Source organism: Boleophthalmus pectinirostris, unplaced genomic scaffold (assembly GCF_026225935.1).
Source record: "Boleophthalmus pectinirostris isolate CB_2022bp ecotype Guang Dong unplaced genomic scaffold, ASM2622593v1 HiC_scaffold_19, whole genome shotgun sequence".
NCBI classification, from domain to species: domain Eukaryota; kingdom Metazoa; phylum Chordata; class Actinopteri; order Gobiiformes; family Gobiidae; genus Boleophthalmus; species Boleophthalmus pectinirostris.
In genome coordinates, this window is record NW_026571140.1 from 32,104,844 (window position 1) to 32,126,933 (window position 22,090).

Below are 22,090 nucleotides of genomic sequence, written 5' to 3' on the forward strand. Positions count from 1 at the left end.
TATTTGCACAAAAAAGTAATAAAAAAAAAAAGTTTAAACTGAATTGAAGAAAAATCCTACAAAGTACTATTTTAATCAGCAAAAGAATATATTAAAATTTAAATTAAAAGGATAATATTGTGAATCCACATAATTTTTATCCAGGCAAGATGTGTTGTTTTTTAGCACTGTATTTTCTTTTTTTTAAGTAGTATTTTCTTTTTTAACATAATATTTGTGATATATCTGTACCTCTGCCATCCGTGGTGAACCCAGGACCTTGCGGGCACATCTTCTTGTACTGTGTGGTTCCAGGGAGGGGGCAGAGCTCACAGTTGTTGCCCCAGCCTCTGCCCCCGTCACAGCAGCACTCAGACTTGGTGACCTGGACCCTGTTGCTGGAGGTCATCTGGCACAGTGTGGTCAAAACCTCAGTGAAGCAGAAGCCCTCACGGTTATCTGCGACAGGAGAGAGAAACAACAGGGTTTAGAGGAGGAGGTGTACGCAAGATACTGGGAACAGGTCTGAGTTAACGGTCCTGTATGGATTCTTGAGAGCCATCTTTTCTTTCATTCACACATGTTTGAGTAATCTTAGGCTACGTTCAGACTGCAGCCTGAAGTGACCCAAATCTGATTTTTTTGCCCCTGTGACCTGTATCTGATCTTTTAATGACCGTCTGAATGACACAAATCAGATTTTTTCAAATGGGAACCAGGCCACCTGGATATGTGCTCATAAAACTGATACATATCTGATTTTTTGACATGCGACTTCAGTCTGAACAGCCAGGGCGCATTCATCTCACCTACACGTCAGGCTCGGAGTCTAGTCAATGGAGGTAAAATGAGGTTAGTGAGTTCATTCATATTTGGGGGGGATTGCTGTATTCAGGACAAATTGGAGGGGTCTTATCGGGGCAGTTATTGAAATGATTGCCAAAGACATGGCCGAGCACGGCTACAGGCGGTCCTGGCTCCAATGTCAACAAAAAATAAAGAGGGTGCGAGCCAAATACAAGGAGGCTAAAGACTCAAACAAACGAAGCTGTGGACATGTAAACTATCCATTTTACAAAGAATTGGACCGTATTTTGTGAGACAAGCCCAGCGTTTAGGCAACTTCCTTAAACACTGAGCACTCTCGCTGCGTATGATGTCGCTCTGTCCACCAATGCGCATGCAGGACACTTTTGGGGCATTTAAAGTTCACATTGGCGATCACATACAAGTCGCATTTAATTGGAAATGTGAATGACCTTGCAAAAAAAATGGTATGTCACAAAAAAATCCAAATTGAGCATTAAGCCTTACAATCTGAACGTAGCCTTATTTTATTAGTCTGTCTACATCTCCAAAGCTCAAAATGCTCTGTTCCACCTTGCGATGTCAGGAAGCGGTAGTTTCAAGTAACCATCTAAACTTTTGTTCAGTTGAGATTGGCAATACTAGAGCTGAAATTATCCAAATGATTCTAGTGAAGGTGTGTGGAGTTTTAAAACACAGTGGAGAACTTCCTGCATCACCACATGACATCACAAGGTAGAACAGAGTGTTTTCAGTTTGAGAGAAGAGCTCAGCCTAAATATGCAGGGTTTGTGTGTTAAACATGTGCAAATGAAACAAAAAACAACTCCAGATATGTTTTTGAAGAATTAGGATGCTCAGAATGCATAAAGTAAGTGAAGAATAACTTTGGACCACTGCAAACAAATTAAAATGAACTAGTTCTGTTTTTTAAAAGACTGTGAAAATCCGGTACAGCGCCAGTAAAAAGATTCGTACATCCATAGTATAAACAGGTGACCTATAAATTGTTAAATTACAGTTTTGCCTTAGACTCCACATTGTTCAAGGGTTCGTTATCGTGGATGTGAAGGAGTGAGGGGCCTGCCCTGATACCGAACTAGTCTAAGTCTAAACCAGGTCTAGACGGTCTCAGATAAGTTTAACCACCAAAAGTCTGTGTGGAAAGATAGAGTCTTTAAGTCACAGATTCCACCGACTCAGTGGTGTTTTCACCCAGTTTACCACCTCCTCATATCAGGGCAAAGATAGAGAAGAGTCAGACGGGAAGTGATGTCGGTATGGAAGGTCTCACTGGGTAAAAAGAACTACTTTAACCCCAATAACATAAACCGCTTTTCACACAAAGCCATAAAATCAAATGTCTATTACTATTTTATGTCCATGGAGAACTTATCCACAACTATCAAGGTAAGAAAGACGAAAACATAAAGGCAAACAACGACGAGCATTTGTGAACTACCCCTGAGCAAAACCAATCTTATGGTCATGAATAAAACATAAGTAACTTGTAAACTCAGACTGATTCTACAATTAAAATTTAAAAATCGATTTCATTATGTAGATATTAGCATAGGCAGAGAGATCTGTGCAGTAATCGGTAAACATCTGTAACATTCAAACTGCACAAATCTCTCTGTCTGTGCTGACATCTACATCATGAAATCGATTTTTAATTTTAACTCTAGAAGAACTCAGTCTGAGTTCACAAAATTCTTATTAACGAATTACTTATTACTTATGTTTTATTCATGACCATACGGTTAGTTTTGCTCAGGAGTAGTTCACTAATGCTACTCGTTGTTTGCCTTTATGTTTTCATCTTTCTTACCTTGATAGTTGTGGATAAATTCTTCGTGGACAGAATATGTCTTTTGTCGACAATGTTGGATGAAGATTTGGTGATGTGGCAGATTTATGAAGCTGGTGGAAAATAAGGGACACATTTCCACAGATATTTTGCCATAGAAAAGCATTAGGTCAAGCAAAGAAAAAGGTCTATGCGCCCTCAGAATAACCCCATGCCCACATTTATTTTATTTTTAAAAGTACAGTACGTAACTTTTTGGATGTGGCACATCACCAGCATGATTCCATGAAAATAGAATGCTAAAACCATACTTTATAACAAATTCTCCAGCCAATGCCAATTCATATGTCCTCCACCAGGCCAAATAAGAGCCAGGTTTGTGGAGATGCAAGCCTGCTAAAAAGATACAAAGTGTGGCTTTAAAAGTGGTGAGAAGAATCCTACTCTATCAAATTGTGAATTCTGGTAGTAAATATCAATCAGTGCATTTGTAGCTCTAGATTCCATCAACAGAGAGAGTAGATATGTAAGAAAAACAGTGAAAGAAAAGGGAATTGCATTGAATAAAAATACATGGAAAATCACCTGCATTCATCCAAGTTATCCATGTGGAAATGTAGTTTATAGTATTGTACTCACCGATACACTCTGTCTGTGTGGGGTTGGGGTTGTATCCTTGGTCACATTTACAGCGATAACTTCCCACTGTGTTCTCACAGCGGCCATTTTTACAGATGCCTGGTTTGGCCGTGCACTCGTTCAGGTCTGAAACAACAACAAATATATGATTAAGATTTCCTCGTGGAAACTAATCATTCAGCTGATTCATTTGTTTACAAATGTGGTGTCTGATCAACAGTGTGCTAATATTAAAGGCTCTGTACCTGATTTTTTTTCCCATGTATTTGAGCAAAATATTTATATAACTCTTAGCCCTGGTCTCTGGCAGCTGTGAAAAGTGCTTACAAACTCATTGCGGTGAATTATGAGCATGTTCTAAAAAGGCATAAGGTAAGTGAGGAATAACTTTGGACCACTGGAAGCAGTTTAAAATACACTAGTAAATTTTCATGTTTTTAAGACACTAAAATTTAGGTAAAAATCAGCTTTAAATGATGATAAAATGATGGGCTTGTTCATTATAACTCACCGGTGCAGCCGTCTCCTCCCGGCTGTCTCGTTAATCCTGGAGGACAGATGCACATGTAGGTCCCGATCAGGTTCTTACAGGTCATGCCTCGGCTCCCACAGTCGTCTACACGGTCCTCACACTCGTTCTGATCTAAAACACAAATATACAATGTTATCCAGCGCCACATATTCAACATCAGCTTAGAGATATGATGGCACAGTGGATAAACTCACTTGACATCAGCTCTTAATCCACAAGTGCATAAGTGCGTAGTAATAAAAGTGATTATTGAAGTAAGTTGAAAAGTGGGGAAAAAAATCCAAGAAGAATATGTTTTAGTTTATTACTCTTATGTTAATTAGTCTCGAACTGGGGTTTAAAGAGATTGCATTGCGTTGAGTCGGACGATACAATACATATCATGATATATATGTCACAAATCAATATATCCCGATACTAAAACAATGGATGATGTAAAATGACTATCGATAATTACTTCTAATAATATAGTTATCTACACCTTCTCAGGAACAACACTGTATGAAATTGGTCTTATAATTTTTTTTAAATCATGAGAACAAACACATTTTTGTGACAATTACTATTCTAAAATATTGATTTGGAAGCATTTTGGATCGATTCAAGAATTGTGCAATGAAGTATCACGATATATCACTGAATAGATTTTTTTTCTTACACCCCTACTATCTACTAGCCAGGCTGGCGCCACCTAGTGTCTTCACTCAATTTCATTTCTCTCCGGCGACTAGGTCAGGAATCGGAATACACTGGACGGTTTGCAAGAACCCCGGAGGTTGTAGACCGCGCACCGGCCAATCAGCGAAGAGCTGTGAAGCCATGACGTCAAACTAAGCGGTCGAGATGGATGTAGACGAAGCCATACATTCTGTGTTGGCAATGATTCCCAAGATCGAGGATTTAAAGCCGGAACAAAGTGAATTTTATCAAGGGGAAAGACGTTACTGTCCTTCTTCCCAAGGGATTTGGCACATTACATACATCAAAACCAAATAGCAGCGATTGGTTAAATTAAAAAGTCCCGGCCTACCATCGAGCAAACGAATCATTATGCTGTGAGGTCAAACAGTTTCCACGGAGTGAAACCGGTTGATGAATCAGGCTATCACAATATATCACTGAATTGATTTTTTTCTTACACAACTACTATCTACCCTTGTTAGTGTTTAATCAGTACTGGTATCAGATATTCTGTACCTGGTGTTGCGTTTTAATATATTAAACTTATATTTTGGTGAGTCATCAGGTTGTAATACAGAAGTGCCCCTGTATGTTTTTAAAGTCCATGCAGTTTTAACCAGGCTCTTTCTAAAAGTAGCCTAAAATAATGTACAGTATAGGAAGTTTCTGTGTGTACTGGCATAACGTATTACAACTGGGACCACTTAACATGTAAATAATCCAAGAATAGACCGAGACTAAACCAGGATTAGAACAGGATGAACCAGGACTAGAAGGGAACCAGCCCAAATCTATATCAGGTCTTAAAGCACCCTAAATCCAGTCTAGACATTACAAGCTGGAGCTGGCTGCTAAACCTCAGCGCACGCCATGTTACGTGAATGTAAGTGACGTAACTCGGGCTAATATGAGTCCGTGGTAGAAACGGTGCGATGGCGGTCTGTTTAGAGTGATGTCAAATAAACAATGACTATTCTGACACTGAAGGGTCCCTGCTGCCTGCATACCGCCCCGCAAATACAGCGTTTCCATGGGGACAGTGAGGTCTAAATGAGACACAATCTAAACAGTGGCTGGTCCAAAAAGTGTTTTAAGATAGCAATAGCTCAACGATATCTGTTATGTAACGCTAATGAAGAGCCCTGCTGTATATGTTAGCTACGATTTGTTCCAGGAAGTGCACTGAAGAATCTGTGAGTGGATGTGACAGTATTTCATGGGAATTTGCCCGGAATATTACTCGGTATGGCATTAAAATGAACTATCTCCATGGAGACAAACAGGTGACTCAACCGGGTCAAGTTTCAGTTCAGATTAGTTGAGTAAATGAGCAATAAAAACACCTGTAATCGAATTAATGCAAGATATGTGTAATGACATAGTATAAAACACGCAAAGCAATAACGTCTCCATGGATACAAAGAAATGGCAAAAGTTACATAGTTAACCTTTAATATTGGGCAAGAAATATCGGAAAAGGTAACCAGCAGATTAACCAAATATTAATCATATTGTTGCTAGTAAAACCTATATAACTTCAAAGTAAGGATTATTCAAGTATTTTTATAATTATGTTGTTATATTTATGAATCCTAATTTAAATCATTTATGAGTATTGTTTAATTTACTGACACTATACTGAAACATGTCCAGTGTTTGCAGAACCATGGCAATAACAACATGGAATAGATATAATTTACAGCATCTACTGTCTCCTGTGGTCTGTGACCGCAGTTTTGACCGGTATATTCACTACAGGGTAAATTAATCCGTGTATCATTCGTTCATTCATTTTTTCAATATAAAACCAAAAATAAGAAAATGGAAACATGGAAAAACGATTTTCTTCTTTTTATTTGTCTCCAAAACCAAAATGAAAAAACAGATAATGATTTGTTTTTTTCAGTTTTCGATTTTGTGTTTAAATGAATAATGGAAAAAATGGATAACGGCCATTTCCCATTTCCATGACTTAAACTGCGCTGCATACGGACTGAACCATGACTAAACCAGGACTAAACCAGGACTAAACCGGTCTCAGTCCTGGTCTCAGTCCTGGTCTCAGTCCTGTCTCGTTCTGGTCTCAGTCCCGGTCTGGTTCCGGTCTCAGTCCCAGTCTGGTTCCGGTCTAGTCACAATCTCAGTCCTGGTCTCATTTCTGGTCTCAATTCTGGTCTGGTCCTGGTCTAAGTCCCAGTCTCAGTCCCGGTATGGTCCCGGTCTCAGTCCTGATCACCCGACAGTCTACGTGGGCGCACCTCTGGGCCAGTCCCAACACCCAGTCCTGGTTCAGTCCTGGTTTAGACCTGTTTAGTCCTGGTTACTCCTGGTTTATTTTGAAAAATTAATGAACAAATGATACTCGGATTCAAATTAAACCAACTTCAGACATGTTTTTGAAGTGAAACATTAAAAGATGGGTACAAATTCTCAATACGGACAATTTAGCAGAATATAGGAGCGCCACATAAAGCTGATCACATGGGTATGGTAATGAAAACTGACATTTCCAGATTGGCGAAAAGTCGAATCATATTTTGTCTTACCTCTGCACATCCTCTTGTCCTCCCGCAGGACGTATCCGGTGGGACATTTACACTCATAAGAGCCGATGACGTTGACACAGCGGAAGGCACACAGCAGCGGGTTCTGGGCGCATTCATTGATGTCTACACAGAAATAAAAATTAAAACTTATAATTAATTTTTAGTAAAGATAAAAATAAAGATAACCAAACCAAACTTTCAAGTGTATATGACAGGTTAGACCACTAATTTCTTTCATTAGAATTAAGATTTTACTAAAAATCTTGTCTAAACTCTTTTCAAGTATCATTTTTCTTCCTGGTCAGACATATGAGACGATATGCTTAGAGGCATGTTACCTAGCAACTATAATCTTTGCAAGGGTCAAAAAAAATGCCTAAGTTACTCATTAGTTATTATATGACAAAGAAAAATGAATTGGAACACCTTTATTTTGTTAAATCAGTGTTTAAACTGTCACAAAACACCACTTTTATTCTCTTGCTGTTAACACAGAGTCAGTAGTGGGGACCTCTGTGTCTTTTATTTATTTAATTGATCCTTTTTTTTTTTAATCTATTTTACTTATTTACTGCTATGTTATGATTTTTATGGTTTTTGGTTTTATTTAATTTTACAGTTTTTATTGTTTTGGGACTGGTATGACAAAAGTTTAGCAATTTACCTTTTTGTTGTCTTAATCTATAATCTCTGTGCAGCACTTTGGAAACTGCTTTATTTGTAAAATGTGCTATATAAATAAAGTGGATTTGGATTTGGACAAAAATGCTTCTTTCTGCAAAACAATTCTCTAAGGGTAAAGGATTTTGTTTTAGAACTCACAGCTACTTCCTCTATTTTCCAACTTTTTGTTTTCTACTTTTCTTCCCAAACTGCTACTTAACAGATGTAAAATTAGGATGCATGTTTACCTAGTCATAATTAGAAAAAAAAAAAATGCACTTAAAAACAATGCATTTCTCTTACCTTCACAGGTCATCATGGGGCCAGGCTCGAACCCTTCGTCGCACGCACACTCAAACCCTCCAATCACGTTTGTGCATGTGCCGTTTCCGCAGGGATTACCAACGTCACACTCATTGGTGTCTGTAGAAGAGAGACAAGACAAACTCCTTAACCACAACTATGGGCACCGGTCAATAACAGTAAAGTAATGCATTCCTGTAGTTCCTATGCACTGTGGTTTCCATCAAGGGCTGGGTATCGAAAAACAGTAAAAGAAGCGGTGATTCTCAAAGGTGCATTATGTAGCTTTCCTGGTGGAGGGTCCGTCAAATGCTTTTCTTTGTGGAGATGTTATTGCTTTGTCTGGAATGTTTCACAGTATGATATTAAAGCTTTCTATATTCATGGAGACCAAACCAGACCAAGTTATAGCTAAGATCTGTAAAGAGGCGACCATGCATTGGTCCGAATACCTGTTTTTCTAGGTATTTTTTAGCTACTACCTACATATGAATAAATGGAAGGAAAAACTGTTTAATGCCATACTGTGAAACATTCCAGGTAGAGCAAATGACAAATCCATAGAAACAGGTGACAGGCTCTAAGCAAAAAGTGCACCTTTAACCATAGGGATGGGGCCAAAAGTGAGCACCCACTTAAGGGCAGTAAAATCAGAGGAATACAAAACATTTAACATGAGACTAGGTCCCAAATTACTTTTAAAAAAAAAGGCCCCAAGGTCAAAAAGGTTAAAAGCCCCTGAAGCAGAAGACCAGTAAAGGACCAACAGACTGGTGGTCAATACAGTAATAATTCAAATATGTGTTTATAATAACAGGTTAGACTGAGCCACCAGACCTTTAGTCATTCTTGGACCCTCGATAGGGCACACTAAATGTTTATTACGGCAAGTTACATTCTGCCCCCAAAAATAATTGCAGTAAAAAGTATTGCTTACGGTAAAATAGACCAATTTACTTGGAAACTTGGGAAAAAAAAAAAAAAGGTCTGAGGGCAGCATTGTTTGGACATACCTGATCTATGCACATTTTTTGATGTTGAGTCAGTGCTGAGGGTGTAGAATGCAACACAAACATAATGCAGCTGTGGAAAAGTGCAATGGGTTCTGTGCCAATGTAGTACTTCTAAGTAACAGATGGTCATGACGTAGTAGTTAAATAAAAGAGAAATACTATTACACAACTAAAAAAAACAAATACAAACTCCTTTTACAAAAGCAACATAATAAAAATCTGAGTCATTGTACCAATCCATTTCTGTTAGCTCTGTACAAACAGTATCTGCAGTATTTTGTTTCTCAGAATAAAATATCCCGTTAAGAGTCTTACCCTCACAGATGACCCCGTTGTGGTCCAGGCTGTATCCAATGGGACACTCACAGCGGAACGCTCCGTCTGTGTTTATGCACTGACCGTTCACACACGGGTTATTCAGACACTCATCGATATCTGTGGGAGAAAATGCACACCAGGATAATAAAGTACATATTCAGTACTGCATATTCACTTGTGTACATATACATACCATATACATAACAATATACCGTAAATTCCGGACTATAAGTGACTACTTTTTTCTCACACTTGCGGCTAATAAAACGATGCGGCAAAGATATGGACGGATTCTTTGTTTGGCACATTGTCCATTCATATACACGGTCTATGGTTTATCAATACAGTGGATACACGCAGCCTGAGTGCAGAAAACGCCACTGTCTATGCGGCTCACACATGGATCTAGAGTTCACATGAAGCTGCTACACTAGCTAGCGATACTCTCAGTGCACTCAAATAGTTTATTGCTGTGTGATAAAATACATTATGATGCTAAATGAACATTAGTGAGGGGGATACGTCTTCCTCGTATGAGCAAATGACGAGGACAAACGTTTCAAACTTCAGTAGCCGGACATCCACTCATACTTGATCGCTACAGCTGACCCCACACCCGGGAGAGTCTGAAATCTGCTGAAATCCTCCAAGACACTGACATGATACAGACAGGACAGAGGCTCTTTCTGCAGGAGACATGCGCGGGGAGAGACGGGGGTGATACACCGAGGAAGATGCTCGTTTGATTGTGTTTTGAACAGTTATTTTGTGCTTCATGCACACACCCTCCTCATGGAAAACACACGAAGAAATGCAGATGACGCAGATTTTAAGGTAAAAGCAAGTGATGTGGCTGTGGAAGCAGGAAATCGAGCTGCTGCATGTGAGCTCGACATCAGTGAGTCGATGGTGAGATTCTGGTGACAGCAGCGTGACGAACTGACTCAATGCAAAAAAGACGACAAAAGTTTTCAGAAGCAATAAAAGCAAATGGCCCGAACTTGAAAAACGTTCTTGAAGACGTGGACACCTGTGACTTATATTCAGGTGCAGTCTATATATGTACAAGTTTAAAACTGTGTTAACATTTAGTTGATGCAGCTTATATTCAGGTGCACTCAATAGTTCGGAAAATACGGTACATTTTACTGTTACCAGTCTATAGACCACTGGAAATAAAAACACATTTGAAATAAATTCAGCGTCATGATACATACCTACAGGGTTATCCGGCCCTTGCTGATAGCCCTCATTGGGACACAGCAGAATGTAAGACTCTGAAAAATAACAGAAAACACGTGTTAAAGACAATAAACAGATAAAATGTCATAACAATGTTTCACCTGATTCCTTTGTAAAATAAAAAGAGTACAAATAAAACTAAAATGTGCTGAGGTCAAGCAGTCAGTATTGTATTTCTATATGAAATATCCAGAAGGAAAACACCACACATCTGAAGATCAGTTGAATGTTATAATGTCATGTAATGAAATATATTAAATCCAAAAGCCTAATTCCCATGCTGTACTTTTGTCTGTTTGGTGGGGCAGAGCTCACAAGGGTATCTAAACTATCAGTGTAATTCATCATGATTCAAGTGAGTTATTTAAAGTGACAAGGTGTTATAAAGTGCTGATGCCAAAGTAAAATGTATTAAATTGAAGTTCTTGGCATCAGTTCTGTACCTTTGTCAGCCTTGGTGGGGCAGAGTTCACAGGGGTTGCCCCAGCCCTGTCCGGCCATGGCGGTGCAGCAGCATTCGGCCTTCGACGTGTTCTGGGCCTTTGGAGTCGTACAGCGGCTGTTCTCAAACTTAGTGTAGCAGTAGGCCACGCGCACGTCTAAGGAAATAATATAAGAAAGGAATGAACAAATTATTTTAAAATGGACAAAGAACAGAAACATGACAGGTATAGTGATTATTACAAGTTGAATTTACCACTACATAAAAGAACTTCTGAGGGACACACAAGAAAATAATAAATAAATAAATAAATAAGGAAAATAAATTGTTTTAAAAAGGACAAAGGAGCAATTAATGTTAGCTATACTGACCAATAAAAGTTGAATTTACCAATATATAGACCACGCTACATAAAACAACCTTTAGACAAGAGGAACATTTGCTAGGAGTGGAACTACGAGTGAGCAAAATGTCAACATTTATACTGGGTAATATCATAATTTCTTTTTCTTTTATCAACATCATATACATTGATATTTTTATGCTTATAAAATGTAAATAAAGTCATCTGATTCTTCTAAAACCTCACATTGATTGGTTGAAATCAGAACCTTAGAGAGGCTGACCATCAAAAACAAGCAGCTGTATGCATATTTATTTCGTTATATATTTTACCAAATTTATCAAATATGTTGTATATCATGATTTATCTGACCTTCTATTTTAGTATTTAATAGAAATTTAACTGGTTTTATACTTCAATAAGGCTGAACAATTTGGGAATAAATATCTAATTATGTGTTTTTTTGTTAGTTTGTTTGAGATTGAGATTACATTTGTGTTTTACGTTTTAATAATAATATTCTGTTCAAAGCTCACATTTTAAAGAATTGACAATATTACTGAAATATGAACTGACAAACTATTACAAGAATCACATTTCAGAGCTTCAGAGTTTGTACAGATATAAACTACAGGGTGAGTAGTTTTTATGCAGAATAAGACCGGATATTTGTGATTTGCTAATTACCTCTATTTGATTTTAATTGATTTTAATTCAATTGTGATTAATACTGCAGTCCTGTATCTTCTATCATAATCAAAAACAAGAAGCAAAATGGTACACTCAAAATAGTCCTGCGTTTAAAGGTGCATTGTGTCACTTTTCTGGTCTCCATGGAGATTTTCTTGCTTTGTCTAAGATTTTGTACAATCAATCGATCAAATCAATCAGACTTTATTTATAGAGCATTTTTCATACAAAAATGCAATACAAAGCGCTTTACAGTGATTAAAAAAACCTTTCTATCATCATGGAGACCAAAATAGGCCAAGTTACTGGCCAGATCTGTGGAGAGGCAACCCCGCTCACAATCAGAATGATGGTTTTATAGCCCAGAAATACCTAAAAAAATCTGTAATTAAAAATGTAAGGTAGATTTGTTTAAACATATCCATAGAGACAAGCAGGTGATGGACCACAACTGAAAAGTTACACAGTGCACCTTTAACCTACGCAGTTTCATTTGCTTCCTTTGGTCTGAAATATTAAATATATGAGTCAAAGCAATGTCAGACTTCTTGCTTTCCTGTTATTTTTGCATTGCTGTACAAATAACATACAGTGAAAGCACCATTTCCTGTTTGCGTAAGAACTGACCAAACATCCAGGAAAGCCAAAAAATTACCCTTACCCCAAATTAATCACAGTCACCTTCCAACATTTTCAGAGTAAATAATTATTAAGTATTTTGCACTTCTGGGAGAAAAGTGGTCAACCAGCGTTTCTTTTGCTCTGAAGCCGGTTTTCCCAGCGCGAATTGTCGTAACGAGGACCACATGTTGAGAATAGCCTTCACTAAATACTGTACAAATAATCGGACTTCTTACTGTAGCTTTCCACACCTGGGCCTAGACCCAACACCTGGGCCAAAGCAGGGAAAACCGACCCGTGTTGCGTTTCAGAACTCCATAAAAACTTGATTTCTCAGCTGTTTTTACATCGAGATTTATGGGCAGTGGTCTGGTGAAGGTATATGTACACTCCACCACATGCTTAGTGTGTTTGACTTACTGTCACACAAAAATTAGCTCAAAGCATCTGGTACGAGTCTCGCTGAACTGTGAGGACTTAAAAGAGACACGTGAGGGTGGTTAGCAAGCGAGTAGAGCTGTAGTTGACTAAGGAAGATTTGGCCAACATTTCCTGTGGGTGTGATGCTAACTGGAAGCACTGTTGTGTTAAAAGCTCTGTTACTCAAGTTAGACTTTAATCTGGGCTTTATTTTAACACAATCTGACCACAAAGAACTGACTTGCATGAAACTACAACAGGTGAGATGATTTGTGCGCTTAAAAAACTGTCTGTCACATAGAATTACAGTCACAAACTACAGTTTTTAACTTAATTACTCTAAATTTTTGTTCAAAATCAAACTCCCATGAACACTTGTATTGATCACAGGCTCTTGAAAATGTGTAGTTTCAATCCATTTTGTATTTTTCTCGAGTTTTATCTTAGCACGTTTGTGTAGGGATGTAACAATAACCGAAATATCATGATAGAGTATCGTCAAAAGTCTCACAATAAGTTCCTTTGCTTAAATGTATGGTTTTACAGTTGACTTGAACTCTTGGGATTATGATGGAAATAATTCACACAAAAATCTTGTCAAGGTATTTTAAAAGGAAAAATGTGTCCCATCTACAATTATTTCAGCCTCTCCAAAATAATGCAATAAATATCGAACCGAGAGATGCATATCGTGATCGTGATACTGAGAGATTTGGATATCGTTACATCCCTACTTTTTTGTGTATGTTTGCTAAAGTCTGCACCATGGTAACTGATGAGCATCGCACCGGTAGAGTTACATGTAGAACACCCCCACTTGATCTCACTGCGAAGTATCAATAGATATGCCTGGTGTATAGATTAGTCAACTAAATGAGGATGAGGGGTGATGCTGGCAAAAGCTCTCAAAAGTTTTCAAATATAAGTGACAAGACAGATTTAATTTAAACTCCAGCTATATACTTCATGCATGCTTCCTTCTGCTGTTGTTCCTCTAAATCCGGATAAAATAACTAATCAGCTAATAAAGATTTTACTCAGCTGACACCATTGACTGATTCATTGACTTAACAACTGAAGGTATACAGCCCTATTAGCAAGATAGGCTTTTATCTACATGTGATTGTAGGCCAAGGTTTGTAGGTTTGCAAAGTATTCATTAGATTTATCAGAAATGAATAATGTGAAATAAATCGTCTCTTTAAAGTCTTTGTACCCACCTGAGGAATACAGATAGAAAATATCTTATGGCTAAATCTGGCGCAGAGCATCTTTTCTCATTGACATTAATGTATTCTGTGCCCTGTCTTTGTTTTAAATACATAAATATTGTAAATAAAATAAATAAAACCAGTTCAATATTAAAATCAATACTAAAACTTTAACTTCTTGGGTAAAAAAAAAAACAAGAAGTTAAAGTACATAAGAAGACAAAATTAAATTCTTGGCTCAATACTAAAACTATTATCAAAACTAGATTGTTTTTTTGTGTTGAAAATTTAGTCCAAAAATTGGTATTGGGTATAAAACCTTTTCTTTAATTTTGAAACAGACTTTTGAAATAGGTTTTAGTAGTAGTAACATTGGATATTTTAGTACCAGTTTAGTGCCATCACAACACTTTTTGTTATAAGATTATAATAGAAATAAATAACATACATTTTGAGCCAGAAATCCTTGAGGTCATTCTTATTCCAAAAGGCTTTATTTGTTTATGTTTTATCTTATTAAAATATAATTCATAAACATAAAATTTGACTATAATCCAACTCTGTCTTGACTTGTGTTTTTGTCTTGTGCAAGTGGTATTTGTCAAACGTATTTCTGTGTATCATTAAAGAAAGCTTCCCTCTTAAGATCTCATAGTTAAAATGTTAAATCTAGACACATTTAGACATATATATATATATAGACACATTTCTTTTTAATTCTAAACCCTATAATACCATTTCGATCACGATTCTGCATCACTAAAACTCGTCTTAAACATCTGTCTTATAAAATTTGACTTTACACACATGTTGTCCACTCTCCGCCCAAACCCCTTGTGTTAAACTACTCAATGACCCTTACCTCACGAGAGACAAACCCGTAAATGCTCCAACTCAATGATGTCATGGCATTTCTGAAGAGGCTAACTGGGAAACTCCCTTTGACAACTGTAACACAGACTCGGGACCACCCCCCACCCCTCACCCACTTAAAAGCCGCACACAAACACAACATAAGGATAAGGCAATGGAAAAGCAATCTCCTCTGGGACACTACTGGTCGTATGGAGCCAGCTGGAAGTGTGCGCTGGGCTGCTTAGTCTCCACTCGCACTCACACACAGACTAAACTAATACACTTACACTTACAGTCACACTTCACAACTATACACAGGTTTCAGAATGAAAAGTTAAGACCATTTCCATAGTAAAACGAAATATTGCATCTTTTGAATGGTCAACTGTGCTTTAAATGGCTCCATAAAAGGAAGATGAAACCAAAGAAAAACACTTCATAGTCGCTATTGAGCTAGGGTCATACTTGTACAATTTAGGCAGGATGGACAATTTTGGGAAAATGTCAGATTGCAATTTTTCTAATCAGTATTGCAAATAAAATATTTTTGCAAATCAAGATTAAAGGGGCTATTTTGCACTATTTTATTTATGATCTGTTATAACGTCGTATCCTCATAAAAAACATACGTGGAGTTGTGTTTTGTTTGACACATGTTTAACACATAAACCCTGCATATTTACCCAAAGTTCTCAAATAGAAAACAATCTGTTCCACCTTGTGATGTCATGTGGAAATAGAGGAAGTGCTCCACTGTGTTTTTAAATCTCCTACACCTTCACTAGAATCATTTGGATAATTTCAGCCCTAAAACTGCCAATCTCTAGCCTGATTTATGAGACAATTTCACTTCGCGGAAACCGTCTGACCTCGCAGCGTTAGAATGCATTCGCTCTATAGGCGGTTACTTTTTTCATTTAACCAATAGCTGCCATTTGATCATGACGTATGTAATGCACAGCTAACGGGGCTAACTGGTATATTAAGTTTTTCTCAAATCCTGTAGGAAGAAGGGCAATAACATCTTTCCCCTTTATAAAATTCACTGAATATTCTATTTGTTCTGGCTTTAAATCGTCAATCTTGGGAATCGTTGCCAACACAGAATATGTGGCTCTTCGCTGATTGGCTGGTGCCTGAACTCACACTTCCGGGGTTTTTGCAAACCGTCTAGTGTATTCTGATTACTGACCTAGTCGCTGAAGAGAAATTAAATTGAGCGGAGGCACTAGGTAGCGCCAGCCTGGCCAGCCAATCTCTACTGATCAAAAAGTAAAAGGTAGACTTCAACTTGAAAACTATTCCTTCATGACATCAAAAGGTGGAACAGAGTATTTTAAGTTTTGGAGATGCAGACAGTTTAATAATGCAGGATTACTCAAACATGTGTGAATGAAACAAAACACAACTCCAGTTATGTTTTGAGGAGGTAACAACATTCTATATTATAAGCAATCTGGATATTGCATTGATGGGTAAAAATAGTTTAAATATAAAATAGAATGTAATTTACCAGACCAAACAATAATAATTAATGTAATATTACTATGTAATCTAATATTTAAATAAAAACATTTGTTCATTCAATCTCTGACCATTCAAGACCATTCTTATAGTATTCAGAAAATGTCACATTTTGTCCTATGTCATTGTTTCAGTATTGATACCTGCTCAAATTAATTTTATACTAGTTTTAGTACTGATACAAATTTGGGAACCCTAGAGAGAAAAGGACAGTTAAATTACACCCTAAACCAGAAAACTTAGCAAATTTATACATAATAAGACCTGATGGGGATAAATATTTAGTTTCTGTGACTTGTTTTCATATTAGCTAAATTTGAACTGTGATTGTTCAACTTTCATTCATTCATGTTTACCTAGACACCTTCGGCCGGATGAGGACAGCTTGAATCCATCGGGGCACTCACAGGTGAAGCTGCCCTCAGTGTTGGAGCAGGTCCCAAACAAACACATTTCAGGAGACTGGGAGCACTCGTCAATGTCTGAAACACAACAACAAAAGTAAGTTAAACGTAAAATAAGAAACAATTTGATGATGGAGATGTAGACAGACTCAAAATAAAGTGTTACTGAAATGTGTAAATGAAACAAAACCCTCAAGAAATGTTTTTGAGGAGATATTATTACATTGCTAAAGGCTCCATTTTGCTTTGCATTTTAATAAAAGACCTTTAACAAAAAACTGTGCACAAATACAATTGCAGTCATGCTTGTTTTGACGTGTGGGTGGAAGCATGATAATGATGCTGAGGCAAAATAAACGTTGTAAATCAGAATTTATGAGTCAGGATTTATGATGTATTTTTCCTTGCATACTCTTGTGGTGACATCCAGTTTAGTGCTGTTTGTCCTTGAACATTAACACATTAACATGTTATCACATGCTAACAGTATTAGGTCAAACCCACTGTTAATTGGACCACCTCATGTGATCCGCCCTTCAGTGAATCATTGAAACAAACACGTATCGCCATAGCTACTACAGAGACGTCATCCCATTGTGTCAGAGTTTTGATGAGATAAAGCAGGAGGAGCAGTTCTACAAAACACATGGTTCAGAGGCGCAGCTGGACACTATGAGACAATATGAGATGTTCAATTACATGTTATTTCAGTAAATGTTACAAGCCAATTAGTGAAATAACTAGACCAGGAACTGTAATTATTGAATGTTTCATGTGGTAATCCCAATATATTTTTTATTGTCTAGCTGTATTTTAAATTCTCTCTTTGATATTGGTGGATTTATTATGGAAAGTAAGAGAATTATTAACATAAAACCAGTTTACCATCATACAGGTATCTGATTAAACCACAAGTAAGGCATTGGTTAATTGGAGTAATTTTATTTTAAAGAGGCACTATAAGCAAGCAGGCCCCAGACTGTGCACCGGAAAAGTTACATTCATGTGTTGAAGCTCCATGTGTTTCTGTTTTCTGTTTATAAAGGATATGCTGAGGACTTTTGCCCGTTCAAAATTTATATTAATCACTATCTGCTATGGCTACAGTGCTAGAACTATAACGCCCGTGAATAGACAAGCTGTTGCAATGATATTACATTATGTAGTTGCTTTTGGAATAACTTTTGATTATTTTGTGCAGTCCAAGTTGCAGTCAGTGGCCTCTCTTGTAGCACTGTCCTAGAAAGCGCTGTGAGCTCCTCCCTGATTCTCAGAACAGACTCTGAGGGAGAGGAATGTGTTGAAGTCTGTCGAAAATCTCTCCATCAGTGAATAAACAACCCAAGAGCCCCGGGCTGGTCCCATGTGTGAGCGAGAGAGCCGCTGCCAAAAGGCCAGAGGAGGAATACAAGAATACAGGAGACGAGGAGGAGGCCAAAGGAGGAGAAATGAAACCAAATGTGTGTGAGGTGTTTTGTGATGTTACTGGACAATGGGCCGTAAGTAAGCAGAAATGAGAATTAAAGATATAAAGTACTTTTCAGTGGTTTCAGGGAAGACTGGTAAAGAGAGATCCAAATATATCTATTGTCATATAATCAATACTAGGGATGTAACAATAACCGAAATATTGTGATATCGTATTGTCAAAAGTCTCTCATTAATTTTGTGTGAGTTGTCAAAATATATTGAATCTCAACTGTCTTTGCTTAAATTCTTTGTTATATGCAGAAACAGCTAAAAGAATAACAGGAAACTACATAGACCATGATCCTTTGCTCTGTTTCAGTTCAATTTATACAATGAAATACTTTATTAAGCACTTTTAAATCTTAACTCTTTGGTTTATGACAGAACTTTATGAAGACTTGTCAAGACATTTTTAAAGGAAAAAGTAGTATATTCACAATTTTGTTTGTCTCTACAAAATATTGCAATAACTATTGCATATCGTGAAAATATCGTACAGAGAAATGTGGATATCGTTACATCCCTAATCTTTACAGTTGTAATCCTTTAGTCTTTATTTACTCATTACTTATGAATTGATTATGGTGATTTAGTTGACTACATTTTTTATCATAACTATTTTCTTATTATTAGGATTATATGAACTGCAACAGAGAGGAAAAATCACTCTGAATTTTTCAGGAGTTCAATCTGCCTTTTCACTTACTAATACTAAAATTTTTTTGCATGAGGTCCAAATCATCTTTCTTTTTCCAGTATAATCATAAGAATAGCTTGAATTTAGATTATGATAATCAATACCCTTTACATTGCATTACCCATTTATTCCAAAGGGTGGTAAGCTATATCCATTCACTGCCTTAACAGGGTGGTTTGAGTGTCTTGCCCAAGGATACAACAGTATTCACTTGTCGAAGTTTGAATTAATCAGTGCAATCATCTATTTAATTATTTTTTGTATTTTACTGATATATTAGCAAATGTGAGAATGTGTTTATATTTACTAATTTTACTGATGCAGTTTTGCTCTATCAAAGATTTCATTTTATTTTCTAACAATACAACAATCAGTGTCTGTGGGGATGTCAGTTTTAGTCATTTTATACATCTATAGTATACTGTTTAGTGTACCTTTTGTTTCTTCTAAAATAATTACTTTAAAGTGTTAAAGTAAAATGACTAAGTCTATACCTTCACAGGTCTCCTCGTGGAGGTAGTATCCGATGGGGCAAATGCACCGGTACGATCCGTCCAGGTTCACACATGTGCCAGCTCCACAGGTCCCAGGGTTCACCAGACACTCGTTTATATCTGACACAGGGAAATACACAATTACCTATTTTCATTTTCATAATTTAAAAACAAAAAAACATGCAAAATAAAGTTAAAATGGCAATAAACAACTAAACACTGCCCAAAATCACACTTCAAATAGAGCTGCTAAACTGGGAAGTGCCTGGAGGACTAAAGGGGAGAGTGAAGGGGAAGACGTGGTGTGGTCTGGGTTTATGAGTAAGAATGTGATTGGTCGAACAGGTATCCACACTTCAAACTCCTCCAAGATGCAAAGATACTTAGCTTACTTAGCTGATACTTAAATTACCAAAAAATTACTAGGAACAGTAGACAATGCAATTAAAAAAAAGTTGATTTAGTTGTTTAGTTCCCCTTTAAGAATTTCGTATACCTACCTGTACATGCCCTGCCATCCAGAGAGAGTTCGTATCCATCGTTACAGACACAGAAGTATCCTCCCACTGTGTTCTCACACTGACCGTGTCTGCACAGGCCTCTCTGAGTCGAGCACTCATCCACATCTGAAACAGACACAGGGACATAGGAAAATATATGGTCAATATTTACTATTTTGATGATTATGTCTTCAAACAAAGTAGATACAATGGGCCTCATTCATGAATCTTTCCTTAAAAAATGTTTGTAACTTTCACTTTAAGAAGATGTTAAGAGAACGCCAGAATTCCTTCTTATGTGACAGTTGCGCCTAATTCACTAACACCGAGCTACAAACACCTCCATGCTCATTTACATTTCATTTACACAGAAAATGTATATGTATTTGGTTAGAAACACCCTCTGAACTTCCATATAAGCCCAATATGGGTTTGGCATTATGACGTGTGAAAGCGCGAGGGAGAGAGTGAGGAGAAAGTAATGATGGAGCACATCTACAGACTATGGCTGTTTTACAGATTTCAAATGTCCAAACTCACATGAACACACTCAGTGAGTGTATGTTTAACTCAAAAACTTATTGAAATAAGAGGGAGCTTTTATCGTATTTATCACACTTTCTGTGATCATGATGACCTGAGGTAAAAAGCTAGCCGGGGGGCTGGGGTAGGGGTGCATAGGAGTGCACTCTGGTCATGCAGGGTGAAGGGGGGAGCAGGGATGTTGAGTCCAGTGCGATGACCAGGCGCAGGGCCGTAGTAACAATGTCCCATATGGAGAGCAGTGGGGCTGGGACAGAGTGAGGCTCACTGCAGCCTGTATAAAGTCTGTTAGACCCAATAGACACATGCTCTACAAAACTCCTCATAAATCTTATTGGATCACATAGTCATATTTTTATAGGAAATAATTTAAGAAAATATATAACTTACAAGCATGGAGAAATTAGAATTTTTTGTTGCATTATCAGAGTAATAATATTCTAAAATGGTAGAATTTTTGTTCTTACGCTCCTGATTATTCGTAGGATTTGTTCTTCCAGAAGAACATTTCCAGTTAAGAAAAAGTTTTGTAACTGCCAAAAATGTTCGAAAGAAGGCCTTGAGCACAAATTTGTTTGTAAGAACGTTTCATGAATGTGGCCAAAAATCTGTATCAAATTGAAAGTTATAAAGTTTAAGCTTGCAACTGGCAATTCTTTTGGTGGCCAGACAGTGTGTTTATTGTGTTCTTGTCACTAAACTAAACCTCGTTTTGCCTTGTTTTATTCTTGTCATCAACACAGGTGGAGTTAAAGATATTTGTTTACCCGGGATCATGGCTCTCCAAAATCTGTAATCAACATCTATCATTCAGGACACTTAGTATGGGCCCACAAAGATGGTTTGTCCCAAAGTCTCAAAATATCTGACCCAAACTGCACTCACAATACTACAAGTGTACAGGAGTTCATGCAAAAATAATTATTTATACTAAAAAGTACTGTGCCCCAATGCAAAATGTAACTATTAATGTAAAAGCGGATTAAACACACGATTTACTCCTGAATCTTTAATCAACTAACTCACATATAATTTCCTTTCTGCTGTTGTTTCATGTAAATCCTTAAAGTCTGTTCTTAATGTCTGTTTAAAAAGGACTACAAGCCCTATTCTAGATGATTGCAAGATCACACGAACACATATTGACAAGGCATTAAAGAGTGGTCTTCTATTCATCTTAATAAAAGCACACATACCCACGCAGTCGCTGTTGTGTGAGTTGATGAAGCCGGGGTAACACAGACAGTTGTAGGAGCCCACTGTGTTTTTGCAGGTGCCGTTTCCACACGGCTGTCTCTCACACTCGTCCATGTCTGAGAGGAAAAAAAAAAAAACACATTTAC

The 22,090-nt window shown here is 37.3% G+C and overlaps 1 protein-coding gene across 1 annotated transcript in view; it reads right to left on the minus strand.

Moving 5' to 3' along the window:
• fbn1 (fibrillin 1) overlaps window positions 1–22,090 on the minus strand; it is a 194,972-nt gene that overhangs the window by 16,909 nt on the left and 155,973 nt on the right. Inside the window, exons 46-57 of the mRNA XM_020938886.2 lie at window positions 21,944–22,060; window positions 20,205–20,330; window positions 19,705–19,824; window positions 16,996–17,121; window positions 10,977–11,132; window positions 10,509–10,568; window positions 9,289–9,408; window positions 7,961–8,080; window positions 6,995–7,117; window positions 3,747–3,878; window positions 3,236–3,361; window positions 232–438 (exon numbers count right to left, since the gene is read on the minus strand). Of these exons, the coding sequence (XP_020794545.2) occupies window positions 232–438; window positions 3,236–3,361; window positions 3,747–3,878; window positions 6,995–7,117; window positions 7,961–8,080; window positions 9,289–9,408; window positions 10,509–10,568; window positions 10,977–11,132; window positions 16,996–17,121; window positions 19,705–19,824; window positions 20,205–20,330; window positions 21,944–22,060 (1,533 nt within the window). The remainder of the gene's footprint in view (window positions 1–231; window positions 439–3,235; window positions 3,362–3,746; window positions 3,879–6,994; window positions 7,118–7,960; window positions 8,081–9,288; window positions 9,409–10,508; window positions 10,569–10,976; window positions 11,133–16,995; window positions 17,122–19,704; window positions 19,825–20,204; window positions 20,331–21,943; window positions 22,061–22,090) is intronic.